We start from the raw sequence: 16586 nt of genomic DNA, 5'->3' as shown, positions 1-16586 counted from the left end.
AGGAACATCTTTAAACAGGAAGAGACTTTAAAAGAAAGCAGATATTTTTGTGAATATCTTTATTTTAAAAGCAAAAGGCAAATTTGATAAAGGTACAGAGAGAGCTTTAAGTCAGTCTGGTTACTATTTAAAACAAAGGTTCCTATTGCTGCTTATTTTGTTCACATCTATTTGCTAATGTCAATTGGACTATGAAGTGGTGGTATCCTATGGGAATGGAACAGTTGTCAACATTCTGTGTCTGGCTTCAATACAAAGGAATCGTGAATGTAATGTGTTTTTAAAAGTACTTAACTTGACATTTTAAATTTAAAAAGAAAATTTCCAAAAGTGAAATAAACTGTTTAATAGTAGAACATTGGAAATTTAAACATATGCTTCTTTTAGAAGGCTTGGCACAACAAAAGAATTGGGTTTAAAGGGCCTAATACAGGACACCAAAGATACTGCAGATAGATATGACACATTCTTTCAAGACATTTCATAGTTAAAAAGTCCAGAAATGATATTTAAACAAATGTATGTGAGAACAGGGAAGGCAAAGCACAAAGAGGTCAGCATCATCATACTCTGAGAAATTTTTGAAGGGAAGTTATCATGTTCAGCTAAAGGCAGAAGGTGTTAGGGAAAGTTCTTTGGAGGAAGCAGCCCCTAATTTGTCTTTGAAGGAAGTGTGGGGCTTCAGCACACAGACATATTGGGATAGAAAGAGTTGGGGAAAGATGTCTATTGTAGGCATGGTGGATAATGTGAGCAAAAGCACAGAAAATTACAGAGGGCAGGATGAGAATGAGAGATGGAAAGTGGTACGTACATTTTGACTATTAACAAAAAGCATATGAAGTAGTATGAACTAAAGATTTGGAAAGAGATTGGAGAGAAATCACAGAATTCAAGGATCAGGGGTTGATATTTTATGGGGAAAGGTCATGGGGAGCTACTGAAGGTTTTAAATAATTCTTTTAAAAGAACCTGATGTGATCAGAGGAGTGTTGCTGGGAAGATTACTTGGTCAGCGGTGTGAAGAATGGATTTAGAGAAGGATTAGACTGGAGACTGGAAGACCAGTTAAGAGGCTTCTACAATAGTCCAGGCAAGAGGTAATAAAGGACTTAAACTAAGGAAGTTATAGTGGGAGCAGAAGTTAAAGATACACTTGAGCCTTTTTCTTCATTTCATTTTACATTTTATACTGGATAGTTGTTGCGAGATGTTACTCTCTGCCTTCAGCATCAAATTGTTACTTTTGTTATTTTAGTTGTCCATTTTAAGACTTTTTGATCTTTGCTTCTTATCCTTCAAGTGCCTTCACTAGTTCTCTGATTTGCGGGGAGAGTTTCTGCTACATTATGTTGCGCTCTCTCTATCCAAATTCCATAAAAGGGTTGTAGTAAGCAACTTCTTAATTAACTCCATTAGTGTCTCTCCATGTCTTGACTTCCCTTGGAAGCCAGCAATTTGAAACATCTAGGGTTGAATCTACTTCCTTTTTGTGAGGAGTAGAGACAAATGCAATACTTTCATTTTTCAATTCTTTTGTGAATAGTGAATGTTGATAACATTAAATTAAAAAAATGATACTTGAAATAATCATTTATTAAGATTTGCTTTAACATCTATGAAATTTTGTCTTGTTTTTATGTGGTCATTTATTTATTGTTTTTACTGCCATCTATTGAGCTCTCCAGCAAAATCTGTGCTTATTAACATTTTTATACTGTTAATAAGCATTACAAAAAAAAAAAAAAACAGAATTGAGGTCATCTGTGCCCTCAAGGAGCATTAGTGATTCTAATTTGTTGGGTTTTTAATTTTATAGTTAAGTATAGTACTTTATAAAAGATTTAAAGCTATAACTAAAATTTTTTTAAAAAGTGATTTTAGGAAGTCTTTCATATATTTAAATTGAAGACTAGCATTTTAAGCATGAATAGACAAACAAAATTTTCAGTTTAAAATTGCAGTATAATCTTAAAATTAAATGACTGCTCATTTAGCCTTATTACTCTCACTGATCAGCATATACAAAGTAATTGTGGCATTTGTTCTTTGACACAAATTAAGGTAGCTTATTTTTCATAATAGCCCAGATTACAGATATTAAGTTCTTAATAACAATTTATGCTCAGTCTGTTGTGCAGTGAATACAAAGTAATGATGTGCATGTCCCAGCCTAAAGAGTGAAATTCAGTCCCATTTCAAGTCCTATTCTTGTTAAAAAATTAACCCCACTGCAAAGATGACAGGGCATTGATAACACATAGTCTGTGTAATCCATCAAGGTGTTTTCTATTTTGAAATAGGCTGATTGCATGCTGATCAACCAGTCAACAACCCTTATTGAGCATCTCTTGTGTACCAGGATCATAATGTTAGTGCTAAAAGAACTTTAGAAGCTATTTTCTTCAATCCTTTTATTTACAAATGATTAAGTTGATTCTTAGAAAGATTAAGTAATTTGCTAAAAGTGATGTAAGTAATAAATGGCAGAGCTTGGAATTCACCTTGTATCCAACTCTGAATCTATTACTCTTTTCTACTGTGCTATACTGACTATCTTAGGAATGAATATTATTGCCTCTCAAGGAACATGGATATGGGTGGCCATAAAAAGAAACCATATAGGAGAAAAATGAGTCTATGAGCTGCTACACTCCCTCCTCACCCTCCACCCCCCGCCCTCGGCCTTGTTAGGCTATATGGAGGGATAAGCTAAAAGTTGGATTTCTAGAATCCTGGATTATTAGAATAAATCTGTTTTGTTACATGGAACAAGCTAAAATTATCTGATATCTGATATTTGGAAGGATCTTTACTCTAGCCTTCTAATTTAATATGTGAGATGAAGAGGGGGAAGCATCCCTTAAAATGCTTATGATATGCTATACCTTCTAATTTAACATATGAGGTGAAGAGGGGGAAGCGTCCCTTAAAATGCTTATGATATGCTATATATATATAATATTTTCTCATTTGAGTTTCACAACAGCTCTTAAAAAGTACTTATGATAATGCCATTTTATATATATAAATTTTTCTCATTTGATCCTCATAATAGCCCTTCAAGGAAGATGCTGTCATAATCTCCATTTCACAGTTGAGTAAACTGAGGCAGACAGAGGTTAAGTGTTGTGCTCAGGGCAACTCATCTAGTATGTGTCTGAGGCTGGATTCGAATTCAGGCCTTTTTAACTGCAGACCCAATACTCTCCACTGTGCCACTTACTATTCTTAGAAGCTGAGACCTAGAGAAGTTTTAAATGTTTTCCTAAATCCCATAGCTTCTATAATGTAGAGTAGGAACTATAGTCCATTTCCTGATTCTTAATCCTGAGCCTTTTCTATTACACCAAGCAAGAGATACCACTTGCCATAACTGATTGGTCTTGGTAGACTACAATTCATTTATTGCATCAGATTGACCCTGTTTAAAATAGCCATGTAAAAACATTTACTAAGCTGTGGTAGGGCCAACTGTGAAGTTTCAGACTAATAATATTGTTCTTTTTTCTTCCTGAAAGCAGTTTAACAGTAAAACAAGAGATGGGTTCACTGTGAATACAAAAGTTCCCAGCCTCAAAGATCAAGGGAAGGAATATGATGGATTCACAATTACTATAACAGGAGACAAGTATGTATGCTTTAAAAAGTGTGAGTATGAAATATGACCATGTATCGTGTGTGTGTGTACATGTGCTGAGAATACATATATGTGCTATTTAAATAGAAGTTTATCATAAGGAATAGTATATGAGGTAACCTACTTCATTCATATTAGAATGAAAGACAACAAGACCTGATTCATAGCCAGAACCCTTGACTTTTTGGGGGACTACTGATTTGGGATGTCTAAAGATTTAATTTGGTGTAGTAGATGCTGCAAGACTAAATCCATCAGTTTCCCATATTTTAAATATAGTATTCTAATAGCTTTTCTAGAAAGTACATTTTTTTCCATATCTTAAAAAACTCCTATTGGATATCATTGATCCCATAGGAAACTGTCTCAATAATTGTTTTTAAGATTTGGAGGGATTATGACTGTTGGGAAGAATTGTGTCAGCTTGTGATTAGGGAAGGGAGGGAAGATTAACCAGAGCTGCATAGGCATTGACTGGCAGAACTGTGAACTCAAATCTAATTTGAAATGGGCATAATAACTTAAAATTCAAAATCAAGCACGATCAAGTTTATACCAGAAGAAGTAATTGGCAAATGATTTGGAATGGAACATGGAAATTGAGAGGGGTAAAATAAAGAGTGGGAAATGAAGTACAGAATTTCTGTTCTTACTGTTTTTTATTTAATCATTATATTTTAGGCAACTCCTAAAGCCAATTTTGTTTAGTTGGCTAAATGACAAACCCAGTTGGTCCCATTCAGTAATTATGATTTTCCTTTATGTGACATAAAGGAAGGAAGGAAACAAGCATATGTTATCTTAAGTGTTTATTATGTGCCAAGTACTAGGGATACAAATAAAAGCAAAAAGACAGCCCCTTTCCCCTCCAAGAGCTTATATTCTAAGGGGAGAAATATGATATACAATAGGGAGCTAAAAAGTGAGGGAGGTTGAGTAATGAAGGCCTAACATGAAACATGCTTTTGAAGCCCAGAAGCCAGGAATAGGGCTAGAAAAGTCTAGGCCATCTCCAGATCATGGAATCTCCAGGAGGAACTCATCATTGGAATTATCGAGAGAGATTCCAAGTTGAGAAGACCCTAGTTGTGTTTGGATTTGCCAAGTCAAAGAAGTACCAGGCTATGTAAGTTCTGGCCACAGAGTGGTTTTGAAGTCAAGTCAGAGCCAGGACTAGGAGAGACATGAAGCATATGAAATCATGAACTAGTTAGTTACAGATCTTTACTTCCATAGTGTGACACATGAATATATATCACTTTAGGAAGTGTTTTGGTATGCATGTATAGGATCCCTAAATAAATACTGTGATTCCTCAACAAATTGATCTTTAGGGGATGAAGTTTCTTTACAATGAAGTTCAAAGAAGGTTGTTGCTAAAAGTCTTCATAAAACAGATGAAGGAAGCAGTGTTGGTATGCATTACATAGCTCAACAATGTTCTTACTGACCTGGAAAAACAAACACCATCAGCATTTATTAAGCATCTATTAGAGTAGACACTGCAAATTCAGTAATATATGAAACAGTTGAGATGTCCTGTCTAGTCGGGGAGCTAGGACATGTTCATAAAAGATGTCAGCCAAAGGATTTGGCATGAATAAGGTCTTTTGAACATGACTATGAGAACCAAGTCTCTATCATAATTTTAGCCAGTACTCTTTATTCAACTGGTTATAATTTGATACAACTACTATAATCTTGTCCTTGCTGAGGTTCAGTTAAACTATTTCTTTAGTATTCTCTTAACCAATGTAATAGCTATGTCAGAAAATGGGATGTCTGACATGACTTGTATTTAGTGCCTCGTAATAGGTGTTCTAAATCCTTACAAACCATCAGCTTATTAATCCAATTCTAGAATTTTATCAGGGATAATTTTGAAAACTATATATATATACATACACACACTAATGTATATTACTAATATACATTATTGTTTACAATATAAAAAAGATTTTTTCCTTTTAGAAATTTTATATATATGTAAAATTTCTAAAAGGAAAAAGAAGCTTTCTCTTTAATCCTGCCCCTTCAGGAATTTTTATATATCGTACTTAGTATCTTACCATCTCTGTGAGATAGATATTTTGCATATTTCCACCCCACAGATGGCAACACTGAAGCTCAAAGCAATGATTAATTCCCTCCATACCAGTTGCTCCTGATAATGTCTTTGATTGTCTCTTTATACATGTTCAATGGCTGTATCAGCAATATTATTCCAGATGGTTTATTTCTCTCTTTTTTTCCATTTCATGTCTGATTTAATTTCTTACTATTCTTTTGACTTGTACTTTGGGGAATGCCAGATAAGATTACATTTCTATATATAGGGAACTCTTAACGAGAAACTCCCTTCATTCTTTCCGCTAAGTATGTGATCTACATACATACAATAGCCACAGTGTATAAAAATATTTTTAAATAACTTTTTATTGACAGAACCCATAACTGGGTAATTTTTTACAACATTATCTCTTACTCTCACTTCTGTTCCGATTTTTCCATCCCCTTCCTTTCCCCCCCTCCCCCAGATGGCAAGCAGTCCTATACATGTTAAATATGTCACAGTATATCCTAGATACAAAAGGTAGAAATAACCCGGGAAGAAAAACAAAAATGCAAACTGTTTACATTCATTTCCCAGTGCTCTTTTTTTAGGTGTAGCTGCTTCTGTCCATCATTGAATCAGTTGAAACTGAGTTAGATCTCTTTGTCAAAGAAATCCACTTCCATCAGATTACATCCTCATACAGTATCATTGTCGATGTATATAATATGATCTCCTGGTTTTGCTCATTTCACTTAGCATCAGTTCATCTAAGTCTCTCCAAGGATCTCTGTATTCATCCTGCTGGTCATTTCTTACAGAACAATAATATTCCATAACATTCATATACCACAATTTACCCAACCATTCTCCAATTGATGGGCATCCATTCATTTTCCAGTTTCTAGCCACTACAAACAGGGCTGCCACAAACATTTTGGCACATACAGGTTCCTTTCCCTTCTTTAGTATCTCTTTGGGGTATAAGCCCAATAGAAACACTGCTGGATCAAAGGGTATGCACAGTTTGATAACTTTTTGGGCATAATTCCAGATTGCTCTCCAGAATGGTTGGATTCATTCACAATTCCACCAACAATGACAATGTCAATGTCCCAGTTTTCCTGCATCACCTCCAACATTCATCATTATTTTTTCCTGTCATCTTAGCCAATCTGACAGGTGTGTAGTGGTATCTCAGAGTGTATATAAAAATATTAACTGTTCTTATTATTCCTGACTTAATTCCAGTTCTCTCTGCACTGTACTATGCTGTCTCTCATTATCCTTCTTAATAGCAAATTTACTTCACCTATATTGGTTACTATTTGTTCAGTGAACTGTTGTTCATTCTCTAACTTTTGGATGTGTAGGATATATATATAATATATGCATTTTTGCTTACCTATAATAGCTTGGCTATAAATAAGGGGCATATGATATATAGAGGAAAGAGGCAGTGTATTTACTAATATACATTGTTTACAATATAAAAAATACTAGATTTGTAGCCAGAAAACCCAGGTTCATATTCTGACTTGGCTATTTGAGTAACTTTGAGCAATTATTTCTCTGGCACCTTCATTTCCCTTCTCTATAAGATGAGATCATTTGTAAGATCTCCAAGGTCTTTTTCACCTTTGAATGCTATGTCTTTATAAGGATTACACCCTTTTTCTGTTTAATTTTGTCCTTTGTATATATGTCCAATATTGAGATTTCTGGAAGTAATCAGTTTTATGATTTTTTGCAAAAAGATTGTTATACGAGGTTATACTAGTTTGTAATTTTATCAGTAATATACAAATGTGCCCATTTTGCCAATTTCACGAAATGGTGCCTCAGAGTTGTTTTAATTTACATTTTTTATTAATAAACATTTTCGCAGATGTTTATTTATAGACACCATTTTCCATTGTGTTTAATTTGTAATTGTTAATCATTTTAAGAACACAGGCTTATCTAAGGTTTTAAAATAATTTGCCTTCCCAAAGTCTAGTGTGCCTGTCAGATTTTGCCTCATATTCAACTCTTCAACTCTTATACATTGTTTAAAAGGATATATATTGAATCAGTCTGCTTGTTCTCTTTGAATAAAATTACTCCTTATATATAAATGACCTATCTAAAGCTACCTAATAAAATACTATCATTATATTTAGAAGTTTTTAGTGCACAGTACGTATATAGCCCAAAATATTTACACTCCTTTGAGTAAACCAGGATTAGTTTCCTTACATTGGGATCAAGACTGTTGTTCTGTAGTAGATATTCCAGATATGCAAATTTCCTCAAAGGTCTAGAAACTGTTACCTTGCTTTTACTATTGATTAAGTGATGTGTTATTATGCCTATTAACTATTGATTGGCTGATTTTTCAGAACCTGTAACTTTCATCTATAATAGTAACTTTGGCAGCTCAGTCAGCCTTTAAGATGTAGAACTGTTTTCTCTTTTGTTAGTCTAAATGCAGAGAGATAACCAGTGTAGGTACTAAATGCAGTGAAAGATAAGATAGGCAGATATTTAGTTAATTGCCTTCCAGCCACATTAAAAAAATTCCTGAGTTTTGCTTTTCTTATCCTCAGTATTTGGATCTCTGAATGAGTTGTATGACCCATACCATTTCTGTTCATTCATTCATGCTTGTGCTTCCAGAGTTGGCAATATATTATTTTCTGTGGAAACGCAAACTACAGAAGAAAGAACGCAGTTATATCATGCCGAAATAGATGCACTATATAAAGATCTCACAGCTAAAGGAAAAGTATTAATTCTGTCATCAGAACTTGGGGTAGGTTATTATTTCTACTTTTTCCCAAATGAAATTAATTCTTAATATGAATCTTTTATGTTTCTGCTAACGTTTTTTCCATTATGAAAACATAAGACTATCCATGTAATGATCTTGATTTATTATATGTAATATCTACATTCCTTTTCTGATACTACTCTTTAAACATACACATAACAAAACTAAAAATCTAGAATTTAGCAGCTTCAGTTAAAGAAAACAAAATGATTGGTTTTCCATATTTAGGAGCAGAATGATACAACTAAAAGCCTGTAGTATGATATAATTTTGATTTGGCTAGAGAAATTATTTGAGAAATTGCTCTATGATAAAAATGGCATGAGCAAGATCTTTCCCTGTCATTTTTCTTCTTTCATGATTTCTGTGAATGATCACAAATTCATAATAGTTACTTATGTAAAATTCCACTTTTTAAATTAACTTATGATATATTTGTTTTTGATTTTTGATTAAAGTTTTATATTTTCAAAACATATACATAGATAATTTTAAGCATTCATCTTTGTAAAACCATGTGTTCCAAATTTTTTTCCTTCCTTTCCATTCCACTCCCTCCCCTAGATGGAAAGTAATCCAATATTTTAAATATGTACCATTCTTCTATACATATTTCCACAATTATCATGCTGTACAAGAAAAATCACATCAAAAAGGGAAAAATGAGAAAACAATAAAAAAGATGAACATATTATGTTGTGATCCATACTCATCCCCCACAGACCTCTCTATCACAAGACCATTAGAACTGGCCTCAGTCACCTTGCTGTTGAAAAAAACCACATCCATGTTTTTGACTTTCTCTTAACAGTAATAAGAGTGCACTTTAGGTTATCTGTGCTTTGTGTATTTCAGATGTTTCCTAATTTTATTAACTTTAAGCCTTGATTGTTTGCTTAGTCTAGATTTTCATTCAGATTCAGCATTGATTTGATTTGCTTTGTGATCCCAAAAAAATCACTTCCTCTCTCTGATACCAGTTTATTAGTGTATATATGTCATGAAGATTTGTGAGATATTAGCAAAAGACTTAAAACTTACCTGATTTTCATATTAAACTAAATTTCTTTAAACTGTAGCTAACTATTGGTTTTGCAGGTATGCCTTATCTTTTGTGAAAAAGGAAAAGGAATAAGACAAGAGTTTGGTATAGACTACATATTAGGACTTACAAAGGATATGATTAAAATGGAAAGTTGAAGAGTGTCATTCCATGTAGGGATTTTTTTCTTCACAGAAATAATTCCTGTGTGTCTTGTCACCTTTATGGTTAATTATTTTACAACCTAGTATTTGATGTTCTTGGATTTCTGTTTTACTCCCCAGGAGGCTGATGCTGTCTGCAATCTAATCTTATCCTTAGTTTACTACTTCTATAACTTAATGCCACTCTCCAGAGGATCCAGGTCAGTGATATTCTTAATTATATAAAATGTGCACTTTGTATGGACTGCCTTAGAATTCAGCTTCTTAAATTGGTCACAACCTCATATGGAATCTTATAACTGAATGTTAGGATCTTAAAATTATAATTTGTTATCTATTGTAAATCTGTTTTATATACCTATATATCTCGGATTATATAAAAATTTCTTGGAAAAATAGGATCATGAGTGGAAAAAATTTAAGAAACTCTTAGAATACAAGTAGAAAATTAAATATTGAGAAAATAAAACTATTAGCTAGTAGTACTCCTTTCCTGTCCCATGAAACAAGACTAAAATTATAAAACACCATTATCAGAAAATGCCAGTTTTTTTTTTTAAATGGTACTCGTATTATTGCTTGAAGATTAGTAACTCAGAATCTGCTAATACCAAAGAAGGAATTCTAAAGATGAGTTCCCCTTCAATTTCTGAAAAGCAAATTTGTGAACTATTATTCATGAGAGATTTGGGTCATTAGTGTCAGGGTAATAAAGCTAATTTCCATAGCAATATAAAGTCAGACTAATTTTGATAATGTTAAGTAACTAAAATCTTCCTTTCTTCTTTTCTTGGTGATTGGACTTCAGGACATTTAGTTTTTAGCCCTGGCACATACCTTTTATTTATTTTATTCATATATTTACTGCTTTTCTTGTACAATATATATATTTACCAATATTTGCTTTAAAGGCCTAGAAAAATGAGTGTTTGTATAATGAACCTAGTTTTTATATATATATGTGTGTGTGTGTGTATATATATATATATATATATATACATATATATATAATATACATTTCATTGTATAGAGAAAGTACAGATCTAAAACCTCATCCAGATATCTTTCTCAAGAAGGAAACTTTTGCCAGGCAGTATTCTCATGCTTGTAATTTCCAGTTAGGTTGGGTTGTTGGAACTTTTGAGCTTGAGAATTCTGAGGTAGGCTATTCTGATTAGCGTCTGCACCAAGTTCCACATTAATTCAGTGAGCTCCTGAGGAAAGAACCTGGCCCAAATTGCCTAACCAACCCTGGTTAGAAACAAAGCAGATTGTTTTGGCTCCTGAGCCAATAGGTTCAGTAAAAGTCAGGCTTGTGAGTGGAGAATCCTTTGAACTTCCAACTTAGGCAAAAGATAGGGAAACAGTTTTTTAAAAATAAAATGAAGCTTTTATAACAAAGTTAGTTTTCACATTGGTCTGGTTATCACATGCTGAGACAGAGTTCAGCTTTTAACTCTCTTAGAATGTTGTAATCAAAATTTTAAAGCTGGAGATTTTTTTTTAATACAACAATGTATAGATAATAAGACTGTATAGGCCAACTCTATGCACACATAAAAACCTTTGGAAATCCAGGGTTACTTGTGTTCCATGAGAAGATATTGGAATGGAACATAGACATGGGAATAGGAGTTGTGATTTTACTGGCCATTCTGGTGTGGAAACTCTACCAAGAATGTTGGCCTTCTCTACAATTTATAGTCTTAGAAAGTTGCCTGGATCACCAAGAGGTTAAGTGGCTGTATTATGCTCAAGGGTCACACAGCCTGTCAGATGCAGGACTTGAACCTGTCTCCAGTAGCAAGGGCTCTCTAACCATTAATCCATACTATGGAGTCTAGAAATCAGAAGTTCTGGATTCAAATTCAGCTGTGATATCTTCCCAGCTATATGAACTGGGGAAAGCCATGTGTCAATAAATTTGTGTCAATGTAGAGGACTGGAAAACATGGATGGATTTTGATCTAGATTATTGGAGGAACATCCATACCAATGAGATCATAGATCTATTTGATCATTAATAATCACATTGTATTAATATTAACCTTAGATATAGTGACTAAATTTTTTCTTATTTCATTGTAATTAAAGTGGCTAAGATTAAGACTAAAGATATGATTCAGTATTGTTCCATTAAAGCTTAATTGGTATCAAATATTTGATTTTCATTAGTTTTTAATACTCGAGTTTAAAACAAAGTGATTGAATTTATATACATATGAATATAGACAATGATGTAAATGATCTCTTAAAGGCCTTTCTTGCTCTAAAAATCTTGTCTTTCTGTAAATTTCATTCTTAGCATCCAAAATACTGTTGTAAATAGATATAGTTAGGTCATAATTTAAGTCAAAGTAACTGTATAGTGAACAGGAAGGTCGTATTGGCAGCATAGAATTTGCTCATTGTTGCTTTTTTGTCCACATAGTGTAATAGCTTATTCTGTGATTGTGGGTGCATTGATGGCAAGTGGGAAGGAAGTAGCCGGAAAAATTCCCAAAGGAAAGGTATGTTGGGATTTGTAATAGAAAGTTGATCAATTGTATGTTAAATTTCAGTTTAATTCTTTCTATTTCAAGGTACATCAGTTGCTTTCAAGCTATTTTCTTTAGTACTAAACCACATAAACTAAAGTTCCATTTTTTTCTCCCCCTACTCCAGCTAGTTGACTTTGAAGCCATGACAGCTCCTGGGTCAGAGGCCTTTAGCAAAATAGCCAAAAGCTGGATGAGCTTGCAAAGGTAAATAAATGTTTTGGGGAAGGCTGAAAATTGCTACAGACCAGGCATAGCAAGTCAACTCCTAGATCACGCTAGATCCCCCTAGATTTCCTAGGATCAATATGATATGAGTCATTATTGACCAATGAGTTATATTCATGTTTTAAAATTTTTAGTTTTTTTCCCTAGCTATAGTGGACCATATTAAAAGAGTAATTATATTGAAATAGAATGGATTTTTTAAAATAGGGTTAACTGTTGAAAGCAAAATTTATTTACCCCCCCCCAAAATATCTTTCTTTTAACTTATTTAAAAAATAATCAGATCCTTATTTCCACCTCATTAGAAAAATCACTGAAATCTTTTTTAAAATGAGGTTAACTGTTGAAAGCAAAATTTATTTACCACCCAAAATATCTTTCTTTTAACTTATTTAAAAAATAATCAGATCCTTATTTCCACCTCATTAGAAAAATCACTGAAATCTTTTTTAAAATGAGGTTAACTGTTGAAAGCAAAATTTATTTACCACCCAAAATATCTTTCTTTTAACTTATTTAAAAAATAATCAGATCCTTATTTCCACCTCATTAGAAAAGTCACTGAAATCTTTGGTAGTATTATCCTGTATTAAATTGTTGAAAGTCCATACAATTTTCATATTTTTAATAAGCAGAAGAAAATATCATTCCTTTTTTTCCATGTTTTCAATAATAAGTGTTCCTTGCAATTTAATTAGAAGCATAAGTTTCAGTAATTGTTATTTAATAATGATGTACAGAAAGGGACCAGTGACTGCTATAAGTGGTACAGGGAAGGGAACTACAGCTTTTATATTGTTTACTGGCTTTTGTTTGCAAAAACCCTCAAAAATCAGTCCTAGGTTAAATCAAAGTGAGACATATGCTTTAAGCTTCAGAGAAGTAAGCAGATTATGCTGTCTGAACTCTCTTGTTTTTTTCTCCTTTCCCCGCTTAATCTATTCATTTTACTTTCAAATCCATTTGACAAATAGCTATCCTTATATAATTGCTGAAGAATTTCAAAAGTTCTAAAATGCATTCAGTTCTAAAGTTTAAAGAGTATTAAAATTGGAAAGTTCCTTGGTTCTGGTGTTAGAGGTCCTGGATTCAAATCCCACTTTGGATGATTGTGTGACTTTAAACAAGTCACTTTGCCTTGATGGGCCTTCATTTTCCTCATTTAAAAAACAAAAGTACTAGTTAGCCTTCCAGATATATGCTCCTCTGAAACTGTTATATTTAATTCAGCAGTCAACACTTGAAATGTTCATGCTTTGTCCTATGCCTTAGAGGTTAGATTGTCTTTTATCACGTAATTTTGAATCACCTCTACCCTTAAAATAACATTTTAAAGAAGAGCTATATTCACTTTACAAAGGAAGAAAAAAGGTTCAGTTTATTTTTCTATTAAGCAAAACTCCCAACCCAGCTAATTAGCTGAACCTTGCATCTCTTACAGGAAAAAAAACTCTTGATATTCCCTGCATCCTATTCCATAAATTATGTTGTATACATATTTGTTTTTTTAATGGATGTTATTCTCCACTTTTTATGCTTCTCTTACCCTCATAAAATGTAAACTTTGAGAGTGGGTACTACTTTGGTTGTGTCTTTGTATTTTTGACACAGTGCCTCAAACATAGGAGCTCCTTAATAAAAAAATAAAAAAATAATTCTGATCATTTTTGTTATCTGTTGAACAAGGCAAAGCTATTTTCTCTAATTTTTCCCCTTACCCAGTTTATTTATGTGTGTTAGGAAATGTATGAATACAAATAAGAATCTTATTCTTTTAGGTAAATCATGTCGTCTTTATGTTTTTTTTTTCTCTTTCAGTATTTCTCCTTCTTACAAGAGTCTCCCATCAGTATCAGAGACATTTCCAACATTAAGAACAATGATTGAGGTGCTAAACACAGACTCTTCTCCACGGTGTTTTAAGAAACTATAGTTGTTCTATAGTATTTATTATAAAGTAAAGGGCTGGGACCTCTTGCTTCTCTTAAGTTATTTTTTTGAAAAGTGAAATTATGAAGAAATTAGGTCCTTTATTACTTTTGATACCAGTTTTTTGATAGAAACTGAATACTTGAAAGCATTTTCTTTACTTTTCCAGACCAACAGAAATCAACAGTTTTGTGGGTGGGCCTAAAAGTCTGGGAGGGGAAAAAAACTATTGGCCAATGTTTGGGTTTTCATTAACAGCCATACACTGCTTCCCTATAACAACAACAGTATATATACATTTTATTTTTAGAGATCAGAAATTAGTAATTAAAAATTAAATAACCCTAAATGAATGAATAATTTTATTCCTTATATACCCCCATGTGGGTTTTCCCCTGGCAAGGAATATTTCTCTTTATAAATTTTCTGATAAGATTGCCCTTTTCAGCTCATATAAAATCCTACTTTGTGTTCCAAGATCTCAAATGTTTTTGAGTTGTGAAAGCATTATACAACCAATTGGATGCCACATAACACACACAGAAAATTTTGGTGGTGCAAATTATCAATTAGTGTTCTTAAACATTGAATTGCTCAACCATGCTTTTTTTCCCTTTTGTTAAAAACTTAGTGTACACATCACAATTTTTGGCACTGGATTGTGTGTTGTATGTCATATTAACTGGTTGCTGTTTCAGGTAGCAGTGTATTAATTCAAAAATTAAAACCACCACTGATTTTACAAAATCTGATTTCCCTTTGGGGTTTGGGGAAGGATAATGAAAACAGTGAAACTCTGATGAATTAAAAGATTACCATTTCAAATTAATTTTCTTTGACTTTTTTGACTGTTTTAGAACTTTGACCGTTTTTCTAAAATTCTTGCAAATACACCTAACATTGACCTGTATTTGTATAATACAGAATTATTTGCACATAGGTAACTCAACTGAGAAGTGTTACAAAAAAGTACTATCATTCTTGGTAAACTAGCAAGAGACTAACCATTATGTAAGAGAAAAAGAGAAAAAGGAACTATGGCTAAGCTTTCCCTCCAGTTAAGTAATTTGTTTACAGTGGGGAGAAAAAGTTTTTAAAACATCAACACACCGATATATACATGGAATTTGAGTTTTTTTGTGTACACAAATATACATAAATATCCTTCAAACAAGCCATTTGTTCTGAAGGGATATGGGATAAATGATTAGTAGGCTATATTTTCTCTGAGATGAGTTCTTAAAATGAGTTTAGAGGGGGATGCTGAAAGATAAATGGGACAGACTAGAAGCATTCCAGAAGAAGAAAACATTCACAAAAGCATACAAAAGCTGCCAACAAAGAGTGAATTTTGTGTAGGAAGGACTAAGAGGAGGGTTCTGGGACATGTGTGTAAGGGCGTAATTGGAAATTAGGTTTTTAGACTTTGAATGCCAGACAAAGAAGTTTAAAGAAGTTCAGGACAACTAAGCTAATGTTTATTTTAGAGAACATGTAAGAAATTTCCTAAATGGCAAATTTTTATTCTTTTGAAGAATTGAAAAAGTTTCATATGTAGAAAAGAAGTCTTACAGTAATATAGATGGTTTCTCTATTAGAGAAATGGCTTGGAAAATGTGTGTACATAAATATGAACCTGTATTTAGTATATATAAATATTGGTATATATACCTGTATCCACATACATACCTATATATATTTAGATGAGGTGACCCACTGAAATCCCTTTCAACTCTCAAATTATGTGCATCTTGAGATGTAGGATTAAATTCCAGCAATTTAAATTTACAACTACCATATCAAGATATAGTAATTTTACCCTATTTTTCCTGTGTTACAAAGGACTATGATCATTCCTCTGACCAAACTTTTTCAGGAAATCCTGTGTAAGGCCTTTGTCAGTCAATAATCATCTGTAAAGCACCTACTGTGTTGCTAGGTGCTGTGCCTTCTTTAAGGCACTGGGAATGCAAAGGCAGGCCAAACAGACTTTTAACTCTTAAAGAGCTCATAATCTAATGTGAGACAAAACAAAAAGAAACTGAAAAGTAAGCTGGGATGAAAGAGGTACCTGACTCTGGGATAGTGTGAAGGCTTGTAGCCAAGTGGAAGATGAGGGGGCTTATCCTGGACACCCCTTCCTCAAATGGAGGATCTGGAAGGAATTCCCACTATTCACTG

General features: G+C 33.1%; 1 protein-coding gene across 2 annotated transcripts in view; it reads left to right on the top strand.

The window, feature by feature from the left end:
* Positions 1–15234, top strand: part of TTC13 (tetratricopeptide repeat domain 13) — an 82791-nt gene extending 67557 nt beyond the window's left edge. The window contains exons 18-23 of one of the 2 annotated variants that reach the window (XM_051993637.1): positions 3525–3631; positions 8352–8487; positions 9832–9911; positions 12143–12221; positions 12376–12455; positions 14295–15234. In XM_051993637.1, coding sequence (XP_051849597.1) covers positions 3525–3631; positions 8352–8487; positions 9832–9911; positions 12143–12221; positions 12376–12455; positions 14295–14409 — 597 coding nt within the window. In that variant the 3' untranslated portion in view covers positions 14410–15234. Of the gene's footprint in view, positions 1–3521; positions 3632–8351; positions 8488–9831; positions 9912–12142; positions 12222–12375; positions 12456–14294 lie in introns of both variants that reach the window. The other variant, XM_051993636.1, reaches the window with a different exon arrangement.
* Positions 15235–16586: the final 1352 nt, after the last annotated feature.

This window comes from Antechinus flavipes, chromosome 4 (genome assembly GCF_016432865.1).
Source record: "Antechinus flavipes isolate AdamAnt ecotype Samford, QLD, Australia chromosome 4, AdamAnt_v2, whole genome shotgun sequence".
Classification (NCBI taxonomy): Eukaryota; Metazoa; Chordata; class Mammalia; order Dasyuromorphia; family Dasyuridae; genus Antechinus; species Antechinus flavipes.
The sequence above is the reverse complement of the archived record's forward strand: the minus strand, read 5'-3'. Positions and strand labels throughout refer to the sequence as shown.